This window comes from Trichosurus vulpecula, chromosome 3 (assembly GCF_011100635.1).
Source record: "Trichosurus vulpecula isolate mTriVul1 chromosome 3, mTriVul1.pri, whole genome shotgun sequence".
In the NCBI taxonomy this organism is placed as follows: Eukaryota; Metazoa; Chordata; class Mammalia; order Diprotodontia; family Phalangeridae; genus Trichosurus; species Trichosurus vulpecula.
The window spans coordinates 49457198-49481603 of record NC_050575.1 but is presented as its reverse complement, the minus strand read 5'-3'; the positions used below and the strand labels follow the sequence as shown (position 1 = coordinate 49481603).

The following is a 24406-nucleotide window of genomic DNA, read 5'->3' as shown; positions in this document are numbered from 1 at the left end:
GTACACACATATATGATGCATAGTATATGTTTAAGGAGATAGGAAAGGAGTAGATTTTTACCTCAGAAAACACTGACTCTTAAACATGGAGAAAAGAGGATCAGGAACTGGGAGTTTGTTCACCATACAATGAAGGATAACTACCTGATATGTACTACTGATAGTCCACAGTCAATGGAGTTTTTCCCTGCCTCTGACTCTCAGTTCTGAGATGTCAGTAGCTGAGGAAGAATAAGATTTATGGAGGCTGGGCTGAAGTTAGGATCCGAACCCATCCGAGAATCTAATCCCAACATACCAGAGGATGAGGCACATAGGCCTAGGAGATTCCCTATAGCAGGCATTCAGCTTCTGTTCTCTAAGTCCTCAGGAATATCAGCCCTTCTCCTACCTTCCTTCTCCCCCACCCCACCCACAGCTACACCCCTACCACTACCCCTGCCAACCACATACACCATAGGTGGCCTGACCTCCTGCTTCAATAAGACAATTGAAGCTATCTGGCCTAAGCTTCCTCAAATCCTCTCCTCCATTCCTCATAACTTCTCAGTAGGAACATTCCCTCCTCCTTTTTGTCAACCACAGGAGGAAAAGTAGCCTACTCCTCATTAAGGATAATCCATTAGCCTATGAAGCTGATCTTATTCTCCATCCCCTCAAGGACCTTATTCCAGAAGGCACATTCTTTCTCATACCTCTATTATTCAGTCATTTTAGTCACGTCTGACTCTTTGTGAACTCATTTGAGATTTTCTTGGCAAAAAATACTGGAGTGGTTTGCCATCTCCTTCTCCAACTCACTTTAGAGATGAGGAAACTAAGGCAAATGAGGTTAAGTGACTTGCCCAGGGTCACATAGCTATTAAGTGTCTGAGGATGGATTTGAACTCAAGTCTTCCTTTACTCAAAGTCCTGAGCTCTGTCTGTTGTGCCACCTAGCTGCCTTAGAGGTCTATTACATCCATTGCCTCCATTTTCTCACCTCTCAACTCTCTTCTAAATTTCTTGTTATCTGATTTCTTAGTCTCTGTTCAAATGAAAATGCTCTCTCCAAGGTCACTAATTATTTTAAACTGCTAAACACAGTGGCCCAGGTCTCAGGTGTTCCCGGCTCCAGGCCCAGCATTTTAACCACTGTTGCCATTTAGGCTGCCCTCCATACCTCTCTTATGTCTGCTTTAACACTGGCTCCTTTCTATCTGACCCTGGATGTGTTTAAGTCTTTTTAATTCACCCAGAATCTTCCCTTGACTCTTCTGAACCATTCATCAACTGTCCCATATGTTTTCTCCCATTCACTGCTAACTTTCTGAAATAAAATGACTATATTCAGTGTCTCTACTCTCTCTCCTTGACCCATTGCAATGGATTTGCATGCCTACAAGTCTACTGGAACTCCTTAAAGGTCACCCAACATCTTTACCAAAACTAATGGCCTTGCTTCAGTCTTTATTCTTCTCATACTCTCTTTGGACTTTGATGCTGTTGCTCACTCCCTCCTGCTGGATGGAGATACCATATTCTCCTTGTTCTTCTATCTCTCTAACCATATTTCCTCTGCACTGTATTCTCTGCTGACATTTCATTCTCTTCTTAATCCATTAGTGCAGGTGTTCTTCAAAAGTCTGCCCTATGCCCGGTTCTCCCCCCTCCCCTCTTTTTACAGGTTTGTAGGAAATTTCATTTACTACTTCACTTTCAATTATTACCATCAACTCTCAGCCTGGGCTTCTCATTCAAGTTCCACACCCAAAAATGACTGCTTCAAGGATATCTTGACCTAGACCAAAAGTCAACAATTATGATCCGCGGGCCAAATAATGCTGAGTACCTGGTTTTGTATTGCCCAAAAGCTAAGAATGGTTTTTACATTTTATGTACAAATAAGGACAGACATGGATTTATTATGCTTTTACCTTAAGCAAGTCACTTAACCATCCCGGGCCTCAGTTTCCTCATCTGCAAAGTGAGGGGTTGGACTAGATGACTTCTGAAGTACCTTTCAGCTCTTAATTTATGATCTGTGCCTTTCTACAGCATACCTAGGTTCCACTATTTTTTCACTGCTCAGTCCAAGGGTCCCTGGGGACTAGCTCTACAGACTATCTATAACATTATCTAAAAAGGCATTATACGCCTTTGTTTTTCCCATGGACACACTGAAAAATGCTCAGTGCTGCCTGGGCTCTCTTTCCATCGAGGTGCTGTGGCTTAAGGAAGGTAATCCACATGGTCTATCCATAATCCATGTTTACCACTTGAAACAATTCAAATGCACAAAGAACAGCTAAGAAACACAGTCAGAGGAAGTAAAGCAGCTTCCTTCACCCCAGAGACTGAGCCTATTCCCTCTCAGCAGGCTTTTTGTATCCTCTAGGATTTGCCTGGAGGAACTCAACAACAGGAGGGCTCTTCTTAAACCCTGCTCGGGAAATTCAAAGGCAATTGGAATTTATATCATTGCCTACATTTGACCCTACATTCTCCCTTCTTCCCCACCCCTAGCAAAGTTCAGAAGACCCTGTTTAACTTTATTCTATGCAATCAATATTTGGCTAATTTCCTCACTCTCCCTGGTCCCTTCTAGAGAAGCCTGGGTCCAGGTCTGTTGATCCAGATGCCCAGCTAGAGGCAGGAGCCAGAAACCCAGGATTTGCTTATTTAATGCCTGATTTGTTCATCCTTCTGAAAACATCACCTCATGATGTCCCTGTTGATCCTGCCAGAGTGAAGCACTCATAGCTGAGGCTTTTGTGGATTGTGAAATTAAATAAGCAGTTTAGTGACAAAGCAAACAGAATTAATCAATGGAGGAAAGACAACATCAGGGAGCATGTGGCAACGTGGCCACATCCAAAGGATGCTCAGTGTCTCTACTGCCACAGCTGCTACACATATTGGAAATAAATGCACTAATGAGTTACTCTAGGCAGGGCATGAGCAAGTGTACTGGGGCGAAGACACCTTGGAAGCAAATTTCAATCAATTCTGAATTCAGCCCAGCTAGTTAAGCCAGGCCAAAGGGTCTAGAAAAACACCTACTCCATTTGGGTAAGGAAACAATGCTTTATATTTATCTCACATTTTCTTCTTCAGACCACTTTTCAGACAACATCCAATATATCCTTCTAGTTCCACCTCTGGGTGAAAGTTTGTGCAGCTCTCTGGCTGGAGCATCTACTCTGAGATGGCCATTCATGTGTAAGGGATGTACATGAATCAGGAAACAAGTAAACTGTCATCTGTCAGTGAGACACAGAGGGACTACTCCCCACCTAGGTTTTTCCTCCCAAAAAAGATTTACGGACCCTCACAAATCTGAAAGAGGACCTAGGGACGAATAAATATTAAAGAATTGTAGTTGGTACACCCAGACATTGTTCTGGGTCCTCGTTGGTGAAAACTTTAGGAAGTGATGGTGTCTCCCTTTATAAAGTGTAAAGTACTGCATCATTGAAGCCATCTTTGGCACTTCCAGTGGCTTCTTAACCAGGTCTGAGATTTCCTCTGACAAGATTAACTCTTTTATAATTCGTGAATTCCTTGCCTGGTCCTAGTTTATCCCATTGAGAGTACATTGGGAGGGGGAAGCTAGGTGGCACAGTGAACAGAGCATGGCCCTGGAGTCAGGAGGACCTGAGTTCAGATCCGGCCTCAGACACTTGACACGCTTACTAGCTGTGTGACCTTGGGCAAGTCACTTAACCCCAATTGCCTTCCTGCCTTCCCCCATCCAAAAAAAAAAGAGTAAATTGAAGGTATTTAATTATTTGGCCCTGGGAAAATAACTCAACACCTGTCTGCCTCATCTTCCTCATCTGTAAAATGGGGATAATAGTAGCACATATCTCCCAGGTTGTAGTGAGTGAAGACTCACTACTATTTGTGGGTTCAAGTCTTAGTCTTTTGCATTTTGTCAGGGTGCATAAAACCTGTTGGAGTAGTTTCTATTTTGCTTATCTGGACCCTTTTACTTTGTTGTGGAGAATCAGACCTGAGCCAGATTCTGCTGTTCTCAGGGAAAACCCTGGACGTGGTCTTAAGTCAGAGGGAGAGAGAGTACACACAGAAGGGATTGCCCCAAACTGCAGCCAGACTATGTAAATCCAGAACTTTGACTCTCAGCTGGTCACAATTCATTTGTTAATCACCTTCTATGTTCCAGGCACTCTACTAAGTGGTAGGGATACAACAAAGAAAGGCCAAAACCTGGTTCCTGCTGTCAAGGACTTCATGATCTGGGCTATAGCTTACATATTCCATTGTAGGTCTATATTGTATTTTTACATATGAATGTCTATCAGTCTACCTTAAGCTTGTCCTGCATGAACCTTAGTATGTAGTATGCTAAATCACTACACATAATAGCTCAGGATCACAGAGTTGGTCCTGAAAGAAGAGTGGTGTGAGACTGAGAAAGCCAGGCCTCAGCAAGAAGATCAGAAAGAGGTGATGCTCTATATAGCAGGGGTCCTTAGCCTGCATTATTCCTGCATGGTCAACTGTTAGGGAAGTAAAACAAGACAGTGACCTTCCTGAAAGGCTTTGTTAGGGTTCCAGTTTGGTTTCTTATTTAGAAGGCTGACCTGCAATACTTCTACAAGTACAACCAAGGGAAATCTTGACATGAGATGAATGTCACTTTGAAATCCTGAATAGTAAAGTAAGACTTCATTTTGCTTCCCTAATTTAGAATTTTAAAGAGACAGCTACCATTTTTTCCTCTCAGTCTAGGTCTTCCACTGCTCTCCTCCCAACGCCATCTCCAACTTTTTGGAAGTCAAATATTTCTTTCATTTGGCTCATCTCCTCCAACGTGAAGGTTGGTGTTAGCTTATTTGTCAATGAATAACTTCATTTTTCCTCTTGCCATTTGGTGCTATTATCACTCTAATGAATTGCCCTGGGTTGCACTTTTTTATTTTTCAAATATGACTTTTAGTTGAATTGTGCAGTATTCATAAATGGGGAATGTAGACTGATGCAATTATAATCAACAAAAGCCTCAAAGCTGCCAGAGAGGATAGTGACTTGGCTATGTCTCTCACTTTCATAGCCTGATGGCAATTTGAAAGGTACTCGATTATTTTTGGAAAGAGTATTTCACATGCACACTTACATCATCTTGATAATTTTTAATGTTTGAACCTTTCATTTCCCCCAATTCTTTACATTTGAAATAGCAAAACCACTTGTTTCCAGGCTTCTCATGGAAATCTTTTCTTAAAAATCATTTTCAGGGTAGAAAGGAAATGTAGTATAGCAGGGTGACTGTTTTATGCTATTCTTAGAGCTTTGGTCTCATCATTCCCCCTTGGACCACCCGCAGTGCTGCCATCCCTGGGATGATAAATCACTGAATGTCTGTGGCTGATCAGCACAGGAGGTTGGAGAGCGAGCTAATGGAACCAAGGTCACAGAGCCTGTGCCTGATAAGGGCTAATTAACTTTCCTCTGTTCGGTGGCCCCAGTTTGTACCTCTAATCCTCTTCAACCACCCTGAAAACAAAGTGATGTCACTGCTCAAAGTGAGAGTATGTGGACAGATGATTGCAACTCAATACTTCAACTAGACAAACAACTCAAACCCCACAGTAGCTTGAACCCTAAGTATGTAGGATAATATGCTAAATCACTATGCTTAAAAAGAAGACTAGTGTGAGAATAAGAAAACCAGACCTCAGCAATAAGACCAGAAAGAAATTCTCTCTCCATAGAGCAGGCGTCCTTAGCCTTTTTTGTATCATGGATGCCTTTGGCAGTCTTGTGAAGTCTATGAAGCCCTTTTCAGTATAATGTTTTTAAATGCATAGAATAAAATGTGAAGGATTGCAAAGGAACTGATTATATTGAAATACAGTTCTAAAAAAATTTTTTTAAACAAATTCGTGGACCCCAGGTTGAGAATCCTTGCCATAGAACAAAAGAGCTACAGTCACAGTTCCTCCTTGTCCCAAGAGAGGATCATCTCCAAAGTCCCCAGAACCAAAGAATGAAAGGAGAGAACCCAGCAGCTCACCAGGTGTTGCACTGGACACTGTTGGCCACTGTTGATCAGGCCCTCCTGGCCCTGCCCGCAGGATGCCGGCTTCCTCCAGGTGCACAGAACTGAGGAAACACACACACAAATGCTTAGATAATTACCTTCAAGATCCTCCTTTACATTTAGAAGTCTTTCTAGAGCACTGGAACAGCATTGTAGCTAATAGGTTCTCCTCATGCTCAAAACTAAAGCAATTGTCATGCAAGTCTTCTGCATGGGGTGCAGAATCAGGACTGGTTTATCTACTTTTATTTTTTTTGGAGGGGGGAGGCAAGGCATTTGGGGTTAAGTGACTTGCCCAAAGTCACACAGCTAGTGAGAGTCAAGTCTCTGAGGCCAGATTTGAACTCAGGGCTGGTGCTCTATTCACTGTGTCACCCAGCTGCCCCTATCTACTTCTTTTAGAACATCTTTGCCAGAACTATTCATCTAATTAAAACATTACCTTTACAGAAGTTTGTATTTTCATTAATGCTATGAGACACATTATCCTGTTAAAAGAAAACACTAGAGCTGGCCATGGTGGTGTACACTTATAATCCTAGCTACTGGGAGGCTGAGATTGGTGGATCTACTGAGCTCAGGATTCTCAGCTGCATGGCCTATGTTCACACTAAGTTCAGTATTAATATGGCAAATCCCAGGTGAGTAGGGTGATATAACCACCAGGTTGCTTAAGGAGAGGTGAACTGACCTAGTTCAGGAGCAGAGCAAGTCAAAGCTCCCATGCTTATCAGAGTGGGACCCACCTCATGAGCACTTGTAGTCTAAGTGAGATAGGTGACCCCGTCTTTAAAAAATAGATAAAAAGGAAAAGGAAAGACATCAGAGTGTTAATGCCACTATAATGTCTTAATTCTGATTTAGAAAAGGAAAACTTCTTCCTAGTAGCTTCAAACTTCTCTCAGCTGGTTTCCCCCACTTAGGATTCTACAACAAATATTGTATTTTGTTAATATAACTATGTCCAGGTCCCTGTATAATTATTCTAAATCTGTCACCAAATCAGCTCCCATCTAGACTATCTGCTTTTGTTCTATTAGATCTGACATACACGTATGCCACCTATCCTCTTCCTCCAGTCTATGGAGCTGATTTTGCTACACTTATGGTAACCCAGTACCAATCCTTCCAATTCCTAACCCAAGAGAACAGAAAACAAGAGAAAAGGAACAAGCCAAAGGACAGGAAGAACCTTGGTCAAAAGTGTTTCTTTCCCTCAGTCAGAAGCCAAATGGTGGCAAAGATATAAGGGGCATTTTGCTTTTCTCTTTGAAGCTAACAAATTACAAAGAATACCTTTCTGAGGTCTCTGAATTCATATGTACTATACACGTAGGGTTCAGTGGCTGAACAAGTCAAATAGGAATTTATAAAATCTGAAGTAGAGATGCCTTCTCAATTCTCACCATTATAATCACTTAGAAAGAATTCCCAGTTAACCCTTTTCTGTCCCACAAGACAAATATTACTAGCCTTCAAGAATAACTAGAGGTCTCCAGTGGCACATGCTGTAGCAGCCCTATGTCTAGTTGGAGGATGGTAACTCTAAACTTGCCCTGTGCTAAATCATCCTAAAAAATTATGCTCAGGCCAGATTTGGCCAAGGACAACTTTTTAGTGTAAAATCCTTTTTTATTATATACTTAAACTTTGAAACATTTTGATATTTAAGAAGCACAGAAAAGAAGATTTTATATGAAACTGTTAACTTCTGTTATGTACTGTTTTTTAATTGTATATTAAATTTAACATAGTATTAACAAAACTACCCTGAATATCTGTGCCCCCTTTGGTATTTCCTCCTGCTCTCTTCTGTGAATTTTTAAAACATTTCATTGATGTTTTTCTTTTTTTTGTATGTTTGCACTACCCCCAAACAGAAACCCTCCCTTATTATAAAATGTTAATTAAAACAAATCAACATATTGGCTATGTCTGAATATGCATGTCTCATTACGCACCTCAGGACATTGTCTCTATTCCAAGTTAACTTCCCCAAAAGGGATCTATATGATTTTTTCAAGATGGAAGGTTTAAGACGGTAGGTACCCAGTTGAAAATAGCCATTTAGTTATTTAGAGATCACAACTCCAAAGCACATTCAACATATTATTCAATAATCAGTGGGAATTTTTGAGATATTCTACCTTCAACTACCATTTCACTCTCTATAATACACCCTAAAATTTGATTCAGGTTACATTCATCTATTTGGTTTAAGAGAAGGAAAGAAAGGGATTGGGGTTTCAGTATTTTTACATAAATTCAGAACTCATTATTTCTCTTGTATTCTGTGCCCCTCCAGCCAAAGCCATGGGTCTCCTTGCTTCCCATGCAATAGAAAGGGGAATATTCCATGGGAGGCCATACACATTTCTTACACTGCCACACTAAGACCTAGATACAGGGGGAGAACATTTCTGTGGGCCTAAGGAAAATGGAGAGAAATCTCTCTGCTCCTCAGGGGCTGGTGTCCACAGCGCAGTTTCCAGCCATCTTTTCATTTCAGGCTCAGAATGCTTTCCAGCTCTCTGTCTGACACTATTCTCATCTACCTAGGCCCATGACTGAAGCCTGGTCCTAACTGACTCTGTGGTCAGAAAAAAGCACACATTCCATATTACTTTTGACCAATGGATGAGCCTCACAGTAGACTGAGTTTATTTGAGCCCCAAAACATTTAACTTTTTAACATATGTTTGCATTAATTTGACAATATCACACACTATATAGAATGATTAATCTTCATTTTTACTTCAAAAGGAAATTCATCTTGGTCAATGAAAAACTCCGTGGGGACACATTTTAAGAAGATATGTTGTCAGGTGTGTGTTTTTAGGGAGTTTTACAAACCCTGGGGGAAAAAGGACTTCTTAAAGTCTTTTTCTAACCAGTGAGGATTGATTTCTTAGCCTTCTGGTTTCTCCCTTATGGCTTCCAAAGTACTTTCAATTCAATGAATTTTTAACTTGTTCCCATTGCACTGATAGCAGGTCTGTTCTGAAAATGATAGTAATTAATTACTGCCAAGAAGATGAAGGAGGAAGAATAAAATTATGTTTAATTTAGGTCCTAAAGAGGTCTGATTCAGATGGATTTGGGGCTCCAGCCACTCCACAGGGCTCTTGACCCAACTCAGTCTCAAAGTATTCCTGCCTTCTATTGAACACTTCTGGAGAGACGGCAAATGTTGATCAATAACAATGGCTGCAAGAATTTGTGGGGATAAGGAGGTCAGTAATTAAGTTATCTGCCAAAAATGGTCCATCTTTGACGGAAACATCATTCTATTCACCACAAATGTTCCTAGTATCAGGAGCAATTATAATTTGGGAGGATGAAAGAACAAAGGAAAGTGGAAATCAACATCGAGAAAGGGAGGGGGCTAGAAAATACTATTCTTCAGGAGCAGAGGCTATGAAGTTCTTCTCTCCCCTGATCCCCAAGAGAGATTGTAAATCTTGACTTGTTTCTATGGTACGCAGTCCACTATAGATTTGTCTTAGGATTCATTAGAGGTTGGAACAAACAGAACCTAAGGATCAGAAGGCCAAGGCATCATTTTTAAAAGCTTGCTCATAATCTATACCTATGGGTTATCTACTCAAAGGAATTCTTCTAGGAGAAAGGGAATACTTTGAAACCTTACAAGGTGCTTTCTCATGAGGCAGCTCTTGGCAAGAACCCAGCCCTGACTTTAATGTTTCAGTATGGGAAGGGAAGAAGATATTTGCTTTTCTCTGGCAAGACAACTGAGGTAACCCAGGCCAGGCAGAGACATTTTTTGACTGGGCAGCAAAGAGTTAGAGTAGATTTCAACCAAAGGAGGGAGGGAAAGTACATACCTGTGCATCCCTGCTCTCAAAGAGGCAGAGTAACGCCAGTCAGGGTTGGGTTGCTTTGGCTGTAAAAACAAGAGGAATGTTTTTTGTTATTTTGGCAAAAACCACATGTTCCTAGATAAGCAGTAAGTTAGTGAAATTTTACAGAATGCTTTCCAGCATCTTACATAGAAAAACTCTTGGAGGTTATCTGGTGAATCATTTCATTTGTATCTATAAAACTAAACCATTGTCTAAACAACACCTTCAGCAGAAAGTTAAGCTGGCCCTTTGGTAATCAAGGGTCAAATGTTAGGTAAAACTGTGAGGACAATCTATGCATAACAATCTTCCCCTGAGAATGAATAGAAGCATTCATCATTATAAAACAGTATGGTCACCTGTGAAAATGCTCCCCCCTTCCCATGAAAAGAGATCTGCATCGGACCTCCACAAGGTACAATGGAGGCAGTGGCAGCAAGTGTGCTGCAGTCTGGCTGGACTGCAGAGCATTGCAATACACCGTTGACCTTGCAGACTGCAGCAGATTTCACAGAGGGTAGATGTGCCCAGTCATAACATCAGCATCTGGTACAACCTCAGCTGCTGATTAAAAAGTGGTATCAATAAGAGTGAAACATAAACCATTAATGGCCTACTGGAGAGCTTTGCCTTGCTTCGCTTGATAATCCTACCCATCAAAGAATATTTGCTCAGTCTTATTCTCTCACTCACTAAGCTACTACTCACTAAATTGCTATTTCATCTTACAAAGAGAGGAAACACAACTTCCAAAGGCAGCTAAGATATAACAGAGAGTAGCTTAACTCTAGGGAAAACCCCTCTTATTAATAAGAAGCTTGTGCTGGGAAATGTACAAAAAGACTTATTTTTCCCATCTCCATAAACATAAATCCTAAGTGGAAGAGGTAAGACTACAATTTGGTTACATAAGGGTTTTATCTTGAGAATCACAGGCTGATTAGAAGCAGCTCAGAAAACACTGAGAGTCAAACTCAGCCTTTTATCACTACTCTTATACTGTGCCAGTGACAAACCAGAATAACTAGATCACAGCAAAGCCAAAAGGATAAATGTGCTATATTCATATGTAACCATCACTGACCTTGAAATTTGGCATCTCCCTTTCCTATAGCTTTTCATAATTAGTAAGCACAAAGCTATTATACAGAGGATGGCATTAATAATAAAAAAAAACTTCATTTTCCCAGAGTTCCTTACATTCAAGAAACTCCAAAGATTTTATCAACATTTATATGTACAATATCCCAGGGAGGAGACATAATGATTCTAATCTCTAGATAAGAAATGGAAAACCCAGAAGTACATCAGAAATTCAGCCAAGGTTGCCAACTCAAGGCAGAGATATTGCTCTAACTCTGGGCTCTTCCCACCCGAGGACCTCTAATGTCATCTGTCCTCTCAGCCAACTGATTCTGGAAACATTACAATCTGCAAATGGCCTCCTCTTTACCATGTGGATTTGTGAAATATGACAATTAAAATTCCCATGTGGCTTACCATTTGAGTACTGTGAAGAACGAATAAAGAACCCTACATTTTCCATCAGTGATCTCACTGGGAGCAAAGGATAAAATGTTTGTAAAGCATTTTAAAAATCTGAAAGTGTGACCAAAATATCTCTTATTAATCATTATCATCCTCTTCTCACTCCTCCCCATTAGCAGTACTTGTGTTAGTTGTCAGCTGTGGGAGCCTTGCTTCCAAAAAGATTCTGACATCTGCTAAGTAAATGCTGCCAATTTCTCCAAGATTGGGTACCATGTTTGTGATGAAAATTGCTGTAACTTGTTTCTTGGGTTGGAGACATTGACCCCATTTTGTTGAAGAGCTCAATTTTAGCAGAACCGTTTATATTAAAGTGTTTGAAGGCTCATCCTATCCCCAACTGTGCTTATTCAATGACCCATATTTTATGGTGGCTTTTTAGATACATTCCCCCCAAATTTATCATCCACAAGCTATTCCCCAGCCCTTCATTCACTTCCTAGGAGCATGGTGAAGAAGGAGCTTGTGGCAGTAAGCAGAGCTAGTCTGGAGAAGCATAAGTCTATCTGGTAAGTAATGAGTTCTTAAAAAGAAAAAAAACTGGTTTGCCTACCAATTGATTTAATTTTAGTCTATTAGAGAAATTTAAAGAAGAAAAAAAAAACATCAAAAACGTGGGTTTTACCTAGACCTAGACCAGCTTTTAATGGTAAGTTGTATATCCATTTCTGAGTGCCATGTTTTAGGAAAGACATTTACAAACTGGGGTGACTACAGAAGAGGGAAATTTAAGTAGTAAGAGGATTCAAAATCATGTCACGTAGGCATAATCTGAAAGAAGTGAGAGTCTGAATTTATTTAGTCTGAAGAGAAAAGTTTGAGGAAGTCGGTGGAACATGAACAGTATCTTCATACCTGGAAGAACTAGATTTATTTTGCTTGGATTCAGGAGACAAAACTAGAAATAATGGGTGGAAATTACCAAGAGGCAGGGGTTTTTTTGTTCAATTTAAAGGAAAACTTACTGAGAAATGGACACATTAAACAATAAAATAAATTGATTAATCACTGGAAGTCTTTAGAAGGTCATATTTCAGGCATAGGTTGGACTAGATGACCTATGACCTTCCAACTCTCAGAGTCTATACAGAACTTTGAAATCAAAATCCAAAGTTATTTGTCAACAGATGTTATTCTTCCTAGTATAACAACTCTAGTGAGGCTTTCAACTGCACAGTTAGACCATTGACTCCCAACCTGTGCTCACTGTGCCTCTAGTGGATTGACAAGTTATTTCAATAGGTCCATCTCATAAAATATTCTGTAAGGTTAGAAAAAAAATGCCTCACATTCATATCTATCACTATTTTTCAAACACATCCGGCTTCTACAAGGACTAATAAGAGAACTTTGCAATAAACCGAATTCATAGTATATTTTACCATTGTTCATTTACTCAATCAATCAATATTATTAGTTATTTTACATTAAAAAGGAGTCATCATACTCAAAATGGTTGGTAACCATTGTGTTAGGAGAACAGCTTAGTTCTTCTGGTCTTGTACAGCTAACTCCTGAACTAAGTTTAATTTTTTAATGAAACAAAATAAAATATGGTCTACTGGTATAGAAATCAGCATTTCTTCAGATGCTTCTTCAAATGAACAACATCAGGTTCATGAAATCATGAAATGCTCTACAACATTCATCTGGGTGACCCACTTAAAATAAATATGACATAAACAAAAGCAAACAAAAACCCAAACATTCTTTTTCCTCTGTTATCTATCCTTCAGATCATTAAGGCTTTTCACCATTTGAAATAGAGAAGCATGAATCATCAATTGCCACATATTGGCTCATTCATAAACCCACAGATCCACACTGAATAATGCACAATAACCTTATCATGCAAGTTCATGTTAAAGCAATAAATAAAGACATTCTGAAAGAGTAAACTATATACAGTATCTCTATTTCCTTTCTAATGGGTCTCTACTGATAATTGTGGGAGCCAGGAGACTCCTTCTGCAGATTTCATAAAGTAATATCTTATGATAATTGATATACTGTGTCTACCAAAAAATGCATGAAACCCACCCTATTCGTAGCACTTAGAGTGCTAACACAGATTGGTCTTTTGGTTGATTGAAATAAAATGACAATAAATATGATAATTCTGTGTGGAATTCATCCCCCTACAGACAGCCATTTGTATCTCTAACACTCAGGAAACTAAAATTAAATTAACAGGCAAATATGACTTTGAAATATATCTAATGAGTTGCAGCCCACTGGAAACTGCTAGGTCTGCTTAATGCGAGATGCACAGCCTGCCAGCACAGCAGTTACCCTCTCACTCACCGTTTCCTTTCCCTAGAGCCTGGAGCCCTGACCCTGCAGAGCCAAAAAATGCTGCTTCTGGCCCAGAGAAACAACAGTTCATTTCACCTTTCAATGTCAGTGAGTTTTGTTCTTTTTTTTCTCCTACAGGTTCAAATCCTTAAAGATAAAATTACAGTTTTGATCAATTTAAAACCCCAGTAAAGAAGTACCTTGACTTTTTACGTGTTACATCATGCTTACAGATATATACACTATATATATGTGTAGATGGATATATATTCATATATATACACATTATGTATACATATGTACTTAGATATGTCCAGATGTATATGTTTTATAAACCTGAGTTTATACCATATATGATTCCCATTTTCATTGGAGGATGCCTGAAGATTGGGGGTGGGAAGAGGCACCTAATCTAAAAGGCAGTTTCACAGACACGGGCAAATTCCTACCAATTTTAGAGATAACTCTAGAACTGATCATATGAATCGTACTTTGCTCATGTGTACACAGCTGTTAGTGACTAAACAAAATAATGGCCAAGCAAGTGGAAACCTAACTTGGTTACTCTGTCAAGAAGTCTACATACCAATAGACAATTCCTAATGCACCAGGATGTCTCTCTGCAGAACATACTGAGTGAAGCCAGATGTCCTTTTAATAGTTCATGCCTGTGTCTCAAGGAAGAGGAGGCCAATGACTTGCAAACCATAGAAAACAGATTTTTCCTCCATAGTCAGTATACGAATATGAAAGCAAAGTTAGGGATAGGGCAGAGCTATGATATTACTCTATATTGCTTGGGAAGTTCTAAAAGGGCTATTGGAAGAAATTCTTACATTAGTAAATGAGTGAAAAAACACCTTTTCTCCAAGGTACAACTAAGGAGCAAGTGCTAAAACAAGGGGGCCTTATTATCTCTAAAATGATAAGGAAGCAAAATACCAGACAGGAATTTAAAATAATAAACCCCATCCCCAGTCCTGGATCCATTTGACCACAGGCTTCCTGTGTGATTTTTATAAAACCAGACTGCAGCGTTTGGAGGACAGTCCCTTTCTGGGAGGTCCTTCTCCTGCAACAATTCCTTCAATTTTTTATAGAATAAAATTATATAATTTTAAAGCTAAAGGGGACCATTGAGACAATCTAGACTAACCTATTCATTTCACAGTTGGAGAAACTGAGACCCAGTAAGACTGAGTGACTCGAACAAGTATCCCATGATTATTTATGGGGCCACTAACGCAAAATTCCTGTCCCTGGATCCTGACTCTGCTACTCATTGCCAACCTGTAAAATGGAGTCCATCACCTAGACCAGCTTCTCTCAAGGAAGCAAAGTAGACAATTTGGAAAGCTGAATTCACATTAAGCCTTTCAATATTTAAGGTGGGTCTGTACTAACAGCGGCCCAAATGAAGGCCACATCTCTGGATTTAGTTTATAGTGGTGTGAATGAAAGGCATCTCATGATTATTAATCCCTGCTATTCCACTGGTAATCTTCCTGTATTGGGTTAATTGAACTCATAACCTCTCAGTGGATAGTCTTGCCACCATATTTGTAGATTTATGTTGAATAAATTATGCCTTCAGTGCACCAAAGTATCCTCTTTTGGCCTAAAAAGAGTACAGATTTCAGACTCACTCCCAAAATTTTGCTTATTTAATGAGAGACTCTAATTCCCACTTCACACATCAAATAATAGCTTGCAATCATTTCCACAAACTAAAGGTGTCCAGAAATAACATATCTTTTTCACCGGTATAAATAATAAATAATAACAATAGCTAGCATTTATATTGTGCTCTAAGTTTTACTATTTTGTTATCTCATATGATTATTATATGATAATTACTATTATCCTTCCCATTCTCCAAATGAGGAAACTGAGGCAGACAGAAGTTAAGTGACTTGCCTAGAGCTATACAGCTAGTAAGTATTTGAGACAAGATGTGAATCCAGGTCTTTTTGACTTTGGGTTCACCACTCTATCCACTAATAGGCCACTAAGCTGCCTAAATCCCTGGTGTAAGCTCCTCCTTAGACCTCAGTTGCTACAACCCTCCTGAGAATCCCCAGTTCTTCAACTTGAGCCCTTTAAGACAGCATAGGAGATCTCAGTGATTGAACCAGGGAGCAAAGACTTAACAAACAAAGGCCCTTACTGATCATCTTGGCTGAATACTAGAGATCAGAAAAGGGAATACAGTGAGAAGAGAATGTTCATGTACTGCTCTCCCACATCATAAATTTCCCAAGTAACACCAGCTCTGTGTCTGCCTGAAAGGCACCAGGAGACAGTGCAGCAGTTAGAACTGAGCATAGAGATCCCCTCCCCTTACTGGCTCCACAATCAGCTGGATCAGATCCTCCCACTTTTAGCTCCAGAGACTGACTGAGGAGGAATCAATATAGTATCTATTCCAAGATGGTGATCCTTCTCATGGAGGCTCCAAATAAGATGGGAACCAGAGATGATGTCACATTGTAATAAATCCCTCCTCAAGGGCGGATTCTGTTCAGTTGTCAAAGCAGCTTCTTCAGAATTCTCACTGTCTATGAAACCCTTGAAAAGAACTCACTGAAGGTATTATTAGTGGAAAGTTTATTGCCTGGGATTACTTGCTTATACTGAATTACTGGAAGGACAGAGCAATGAACCTGGAATCAGAAAGACCTAGGTTCCAATCCAATCTTGGACACTTATTAGCTTGTGTGACCCTGAGCAAGTCACTTAATCCCTATTTGCCTCAGTTTCCTCATCTGTAAAATGACAATAATAATAGCACCTACCTCCCAGGATTGTTGTGAGGATCCAATCATAGTAAAGCACTTGGCATAGTGCCTGGCACATAGCAAGTCTTTTATAAAATGCTAACTATTTTTATTATTAAATGAAATAATATTTATAAAGTACTTTGCAAACTACATAAATGTTAGATATCATTTTTGTTGTTGTTATAATTATATGGATAAATAAAGGAGTCTTATATACTTAACCACTGATAAAACACATAGAAGATATCAAATTTGATGCCACAATCCTCTATGTCCCTAATATACTCTATACCCAGTGGGTATATGTTTTGCAAGACCAGTTAGCATCAGAGTGTAATGGATAGAGTGCTAGACTCAGCATCAGAAAGACCCTAGAACCTAAATCTATGACACCTACCAATTGGAACCATAGCCCAGGTTGTTGATACTCCTAAGGGAAACCACTGGACTAGGCATGACATCCTTGGAAACTGGGCTATATATGTCATTTATTTCAATTTCCAAGATGTAAGCCTGTGTTCAAACCCTGCCTCTGATATTTATTTCCTACGTAAAGTTGGGCAAGTCACTTAAATCTCTCACCGATTCAGGTACATCACCTCTAAAGTGGAACTATGGTCCCCTTGTCTCATATTATTATTGCAAGGATTAAATGAGAGACATTTTGCAAACCTTCAAGCACTTTACACATGTCAGTTGCTATTACTGTTACTGTACTACTACCACAGGAGAAATAAGCATAGCATGAATGCATTTGGATCCCTTTCTAAAAATAACCCATCCCTAAACCTCAGAGTTTCTGTCTCTTCTGTCTCAGTTCACTCATGATCCAAAAACTCTGGCTTTAGAGCTGGAAAATTTTTAAACAGGAGAAAGAGAACTAGATCCAATAAGGAGATATACACAGGTTTGGAAGAAGCTTGGTGTGGTAGAACAAGTGTTGAATTTGGAGTCACAGGACCTGAGTTTGAATCCAGACTCTGCCACTTACCAACTGTTAACTAAATTGCAAAATGAGAGGTTTGGAGTAGATGACTTTTAAGATTTCTTTCAGCCTAGACCTTGGATCCTGTGGCATTTCAGAGATTACTCTTCAAAATTGAGTGAGTTTGTGATGTCATTTCTCTCTGCTATCATCCTGTGATTTACTTACTCACTGTACCTGTATCCAGCACCAGCTTGAAAGGTGAGGGTTTAGGGTCCTTTCATTTGCTGATAAGTCTCTGGTAGGAATTTCTCTTCACCTTAATGCTGAAGTTGCCTGGTCAAAATGCATAAGGAAGCCTTTTATGGTGTGAGTTTGTACTGACCTGATGTTTTTGCATGTGATGCCATATTAACACTCATTTCAATGTGAGGCAAAAATGGCTCGAATTTCAAACTGCCCATGTTCTGAACCACAAGGACGGCAATAGAGTTGCCCCCTTTATAACGCTGTACCCATCTACCAACAGACTGAGCTTTACTGAGCTGTACACAAAATGTGCTTATTCACCACATGTAACAATGCTGCCCCCAATGAGTTTGTGCAGATCTCTTAAGCAATCATCTGTAGCGACCACATCCAGAGCTAAACACTTTTCAGTAACCTAACATAGTTGCCCACGAAAGCTACAATCTTAGAAATTCTAAGTCTTTGATTTACCTCCCATTGCCTTCTTAATTTGCAATCTGTCACCTGTGCCTGCTCAGCATAGACTGACACAGGGTACTCATGATAAACCTGCCTGCAGTCTGCCTAGGGACCACATGCCTTGAAATCGATTATTGACTTATATTATCAGCCTGCATATAAAGCACCTGAAGATTATGATGAAGTTAGATTTTCATGGGGGTGGGGCGAAGGAATAAATAATCAACAACATAGCTTAAACTCAATAGAAGTCTCCATAAAGGAAACATTTGGGTGGTGGGAATTATAATTAGCTTCTTTCTGCAGTGTCACTGAAAGCAGGCTCAAGTGCTGGTGTCTCAGGAGAGATCAAGTTAATGAGAAAGCCTGTGGGATTGCATTTTAGTGAAATCCAAGATAAAAAATATTAGAAAACCTGAGGGATAGGTACACCTTTCCGTGAAAAGACTAAGGAACCAAAGTGTAGTTCACCTAAGTGTATGTTTGTGTGTATGTATGTGTTTACAAATTCATACACACTTTCCAACATCCACAAATTTTTTCATGTTCATGTACAAGTTGGCCTTATGCCTAGCTAAGCCTCAGGACACTAGTACAGTAAATATAACATATTTCATTCAAATTGGAATCAACATACAATCAGGCATTTATCTTTTTGTAAACCTTTTTTTTTTGTATTCTGAACCTCTCTGGTAGTCTGGGCAAGGCCTAGGAACCCCTTCTTCAAATAATGTTTTTAAATGCTTAAAATAAAATACATAGGATAAAAAGCACACCAATGATACTGAAATACAGTTAAAATATTTTTTAAAAAAACAATCAGGGATCTCTGTTTAAGAACCACTGATTTAGAGTGAGGCATTTACTTTCCAAGCCTTTCCTACCAGTTGCAATTCAACCTTAGATCCAGAAACTAAACATTTGTAAAGGTAAAGAATTGTCACTTAAAATCATGGGAGATTTTCAAGAAACTATGATGCTTCTGACCAAAATCACAGGAATTAAACCCAGTGTGAACAGGAAAGCTACAGGGTACAGATTATTGCATTGAAGGTAAATGCAATTAAATCCTCTTATACTGAACGTGGAGTGCCTGGCAAAAGAAGTGGGTGTTGGGGGTAGTAACAAGTCCCTTTCCCTCCACACCTCTGCTTGAACCTAGCTTCACACTTTCCTCTCTACTCCCCCACCGATTTCCTATCTCCCCAGCTTCACCAGATAAATAGTACTTGATTCCCATGTAGTCCATGTTGTCCCCCTCCCACCCTCGCTCCCACCCCATCCTCTCTGATTTATGCCAGGGTTACTGAATGAATTGGAAAAAGACAGAAAGTGAGAAAGGAGGGGGCAACTTCTATTCTGTTTTGATAATGTAGTTAAAATTAATTTCAAACACATAGGCCACAGATTTAGAGCTAGAAGTGACCTTAGAGACAACCTACTCCAAATTCCTTCTTTAATAACTGTGGAAACTGAGGCTCAGCATACTTAGGTGACTTCTTCAAAGTCACACAGGCAAGTAGCAAAGGTTATGATTTAACCTAGGTACTGTGACTCCAAAATCAAGTAATTGGGACAGCTCTTTCCAATGTACCTAGTTTGGGTGCCAGGGGTAGCAGAGTACGAAACAAGACAAAAGGACAGAGATAAAGAGGTAAAAGAAAAGGCAAAAGGTCATTTTGATATGATGTCAAAATATTTAAATCCATCCCAACCTGAGATTAAGAGGAGGCCATGGAGGGGGCAGGGAGGGAGAAGTTTCACTCTATATGACATTCGTACCCAGAAGCTAGATTTCCAATGAAACCATGAACCCCTATTGCACTAGCTGTTACTTTTGCTACCGAAAATATGACTGAAAAATTTTCAATTAAACAAGACCAGCCTGCAGAGACCCATAGCCCCAAAGCTCACAATATGAGCAAGTTTTTTCATATCAAAAGAAAATTCTTACTGTGAATGACACAGCATAGACCATTTTTCCTTGGAGCTGTTAATGAATAACTTCTTGTTTTTACAACTACAAGGAATAACACTGATATTTAGGCCTTTTTTCATCTTTGCCAGAATTCTCTCTCAGTAATTAATTGTTAAAAAAAAACACCTCTATTTCTCAATAGATTTTTGGAACAGGCCCTAGTACAGCTGGAAGGAAAACATGGACAAATTAGTGGTCAATCACTGTCTGTGATAATAAAGGAATGGACTTTTGTAAAATTGCAGTTCTGTAAAGAGAGACAGAGAGATGGAGAGAGTCAGAGACGGAGTCAGAGACAGAAACAGATGCAGATACAGAGAGAGCTGAGCAAATGGACTCTGGATGCCAAACGGTTACAGGAAACCTGGGCTAGTGAGAGATGCCCACGGGGAATTCCAACATGAATAATTTTGCATGAAACTCGGAAGACCAGAATCTGGCCAGTATTCCTGGCCACCACCCTTATAGCCTCACCTCATTGTGAATAGAGGACTCATTTTTAAGAATGATCAGGTTCTGTGCACTCTGCCCACTTTGACCAGTCAGATGTCTGCTCTCGGTCACCACTGCATGTGGCACAGGACCAGTCTGGGCCCCTGTGTTGTAAAACATGAATGTGTCACTTCCTGAGCCTGCTGTTAAACAGGCCTTATAGCAATAGGTCTTAGTGAGGGAGCCATTCCCCCGAACCTCAATGAAGTGAGGCTGAACTTTCAAACCATGTGGGATCCTTGCATCAATGTTGTTGTTAGCTTGTTTGTAGAGTTCTGCAGGACACCTCTCCCTGACCCCGCAGAAACCCCCACAGCATGAGGTCCCATATGCAGTGTAATGATAGCATTTGATAATAGTCAAAACTATGATTGTCAAAAGGAATATAAATGAAACTGTGCTCAGTGCAATAATGAGATAAAGTGTAATTTCTGAATATGTCCGAGTATTCTTAACATGTCTTCTAGTGTCAGGGAGTATTTTTGAAACCCTGTCCACTATAGCAACTGTAATAACCACTGAGGCAGACAGGGATGGCTGTCCATTGTCCCTGACCAGAACTGTCAGATTGAAAGTAGACACACTTTCATCACCCAGTTTCCGGCTAGTCCTTATTTCTCCTGTATGGAGTTCCACTTTGAAAAGGTCAGGGTCAGAGGCCTGGGCTAAGTAGTAGAAGAGCCAAGCATTTTGCCCTGAGTCTGAGTCCATGGCTATTACCTTGGTGACTAAGTAGCCAGCCGAAGCTGTTCGAGGAACCATCTCCATGGCCGTTGATGAATTAGTTGAGGTAGGGTACAAGATCTGTGGAGCATGGTCATTGGCATCCACTACATATATATTGGCAGTGACTGTACTGCTTAATGGAGAACTCCCCTTGTCCCGGGCCTCCACAATCACATCAAACTCCCGCAACTTCTCATAGTCAAAGGAGCTGACTGCATAGATGTTACCAGTTACCTCATTTATGGACACATAGGAGGTGACTGGTAGCCCTTGGATTTCCTTCTCCAAAAGGGAATAGGTTACCTCAGCATTCTGGTTGGCATCTAGGTCTGTGGCTTGCACGGTGCATAACAGTGCCCCTGGGACATTGTTCTCAGGGACATAGACAGAGTATGCAGCCTCCTGGAAACGCGGAGGGTTGTCATTGATGTCAGAAATCTCCACCCGGATAGTCTGTTGAGAGGTAAGCTGAGGAGTCCCTGCATCCGTGGCTGTCAACGTGATGTTGTAAGCAGCCACTCTCTCCCTGTCTAGTGGACCACTTACCTCCAAGGAATAAGAGTTCCCTAGCCCATTGAGTCGGAAAGGCAGAGAAGTTGGGAGGCTGAGGCTCACCCTCTGGTTGGAGCCAGAGTCCTGGTCATTGACACTCATAAAGGCAACCACTGTGCTAGGCATGGCATCCTCAGACACCGGGCTATACACATCACTGACCACCACCTCAGGGGCATTATCGTTCACATCCACGATGTCCACCAGTACCTTGCAGTGACCAACCATGGGCACAGGACCTTGGTCAGTGGCCTGCACGTAGATCTGATAGGAAGAGGCCTCTTCATAGTCTAGGGCTCCACTCACTCTTACCTCTCCAGTCACTGGGTTGATGCTGAAGAGTTCTCTCTCCCTTTCAGAAGTGTAGCTGCTAAAGGAGTAAACCAGTTCGCCGTTGGAGCCTTCGTCTGGGTCCGACGCATTCAACTTCACCACCAGGGTTCCCGGGGGCGAGTCCTCCCTCAGCTGAACACGATAAGTAGATTGGTCAAAGGCAGGAGAGTTGTCATTGGTATCCAAGACATTGACGACGATCTGTGCAGTGCCCGAGCGAGGCGGGTTGCCTCCGTCCACGGCTGTGAGGACCAGGCGATGCAAAGTAGTCTGTTCTCTGTCTAGGCCCTTGCGCAGCACCAACTCCAACACCTTACTGTTCTCCTGAAGGGGCTTGAGATCCAGGGCGAAATGCTCATTGGGGCTGAGTTGATAGCTCTGCACCGAGTTGGTCCCCACGTCCGGGTCCTGCGCGCTCTCGATATGGAAGCGCGTCCCCGGAGCAACCGACTCACTCACCTCCAGCTGGTAATCCGGCCGCGAAAAGCGAGGCGAGTTGTCGTTGACGTCCAGCACCTCCACCTCCACCGCGCTCACTGCCACAGGGCTGTGGGCCAACACCTCCAAGTGGAGCAGGCAGCGGGGCCGCTGTTCGCAAAGTGCCTCTCGGTCCAAGCGCTCGTTAACGAAGAGCTTGCCGTTCGTTAAGTCCAGTTCCAGGTATCGCGGGCTCGGTGCGCCCAGGTGGTTAATGCGCAGGCAGCCCGGACCCAGACGCCGCAGCTCTAACCCCAGGGCACTGGCCAAGTTTCCTACCAACGAGCCGGGCTCCTGCTCTTCTGGCACTGAGTAGCGCAACGGCGAGGCCTCTGGGCCCGGCAGCAGCATCGCCAGCAGCAGCAATAGCAGCACGGGGGACTGGAGCACCAGGAACAGCGGGAGCCCCGCAGCCTCCGAGCCACGCCGGGGAACCTCAGGCTCCATAGCCGCCAGCCGCCAAGGCAGCCGCGGAGCCCGGCTATTCAAGGAAAGGCTGTTCTCAGCCCGGACCCCGCCTCCGCCTCCGCTCCCCTGGCCACCGGCTCCTCTGGGGTTCTTACAGTAGCAGACATCTCTGGGCGCTTCCAGTGCCGCACGCCGCCGCCGTCCCGGCTACGGTATCCGGGCCTCTACACCGGCACTGCCGCCCCACACCCGGCCCCGCCCGCGCTGCTTGGGGCCTCTCTGCAGCTCCAGCCCAACCTTGCAGTGCCTGGCCGTGGCTCAGCTTCCTGCCGCTGCTACTGGCGCTGCCGCTCCCGCTCCGGGGGGAGGGAAAATGAAGGAATAGGAGCAGAGGGGGAGGAGCGCTGAGTGGTCTCAGAAGGAATTCAACACTGAGGCGGTGGACAGCGACCTCGAGCCGCCCCGCCCAGCACTCAGCACCGACTGTACCCGGTCTCTCTTCTTTCCCCTACTGAACCAGCTCGAAAACAAAATATAAATAGAACATAATTGGAAGAGAGCCACTCCCTTCGATCCCGTCTCACCCCCACCCTACCACATCCCCCACCCCCACCCCCGCCACCTAAGACTTTTCAGCGGCCTAAAGGGTTTTCTCAAAGGTTGATTTCCGGTGGGGGGAGGGGGTGGAGGTGGGGTGGGAAGAGATAGAAAACACCGCCCCAAATGAACAATAAACTGGACTCCGGGCAGCAGCTTGTGGCGTGAAAGACAGGGAGCTGGTCCCCAAACTGGGAAGACCTGGGTTCAAGTGCCGCCTCTGATGAGTTCTGACTGTGAACTGGGTGAATCATTAACCTCTCAGTGCAAGTAAGTTGCAGACCAGATATCAGTGAAGTAACACGTCCAGTCGCTAGTCTCACTTATAGTGCCTCAGAATGAGTCTCCAAGTATAATTTATAGAAATTCAACACTGAAGCAGTCTTCATTAAAAAGCGATAACTTAGGTAATGCTAGTAACCGCTATACAAATGTCTGCAATTGCTATCATGCAAAAGGCCTAGCTAGTGATCTGTATTAGGAAAACTCTCTGGGGTGGTTAGTGGGATAAATTGAATCTTTCTACTGACATTTCCTGGAAAGACTCCCAAACACTGCACAATAGTTTACATCTGTGAGAAGAGGGAGGAAGAAATAGAATGCAGCAGAAAGCCAAGAGCATGTAGGTATGTGACTACACATGATAGATATGTAAGTGTAAACATATGTGGAGGCAGG

General features: G+C 41.8%; 1 protein-coding gene across 5 annotated transcripts in view; it reads right to left on the bottom strand.

Annotated features, from left to right (window-relative positions):
• Positions 1 to 24406, bottom strand: part of LOC118843072 (protocadherin alpha-C2-like) — a 164329-nt gene that overhangs the window by 39147 nt on the left and 100776 nt on the right. Inside the window, exons 1-3 of one of the 5 annotated variants that reach the window (XM_036750469.1) lie at positions 20618 to 23486; positions 9892 to 9950; positions 6020 to 6108 (exon numbers count right to left, since the gene is read on the bottom strand). In XM_036750469.1, the coding sequence (XP_036606364.1) occupies positions 6020 to 6108; positions 9892 to 9950; positions 20618 to 23170 (2701 nt within the window). In that variant the 5' untranslated portion in view covers positions 23171 to 23486. Of the gene's footprint in view, positions 1 to 6019; positions 6109 to 9891; positions 9951 to 20617; positions 23487 to 24406 lie in introns of those variants that run through there. The other 4 variants (XM_036750468.1, XM_036750472.1, XM_036750473.1 and 1 more) reach the window with 4 other exon arrangements.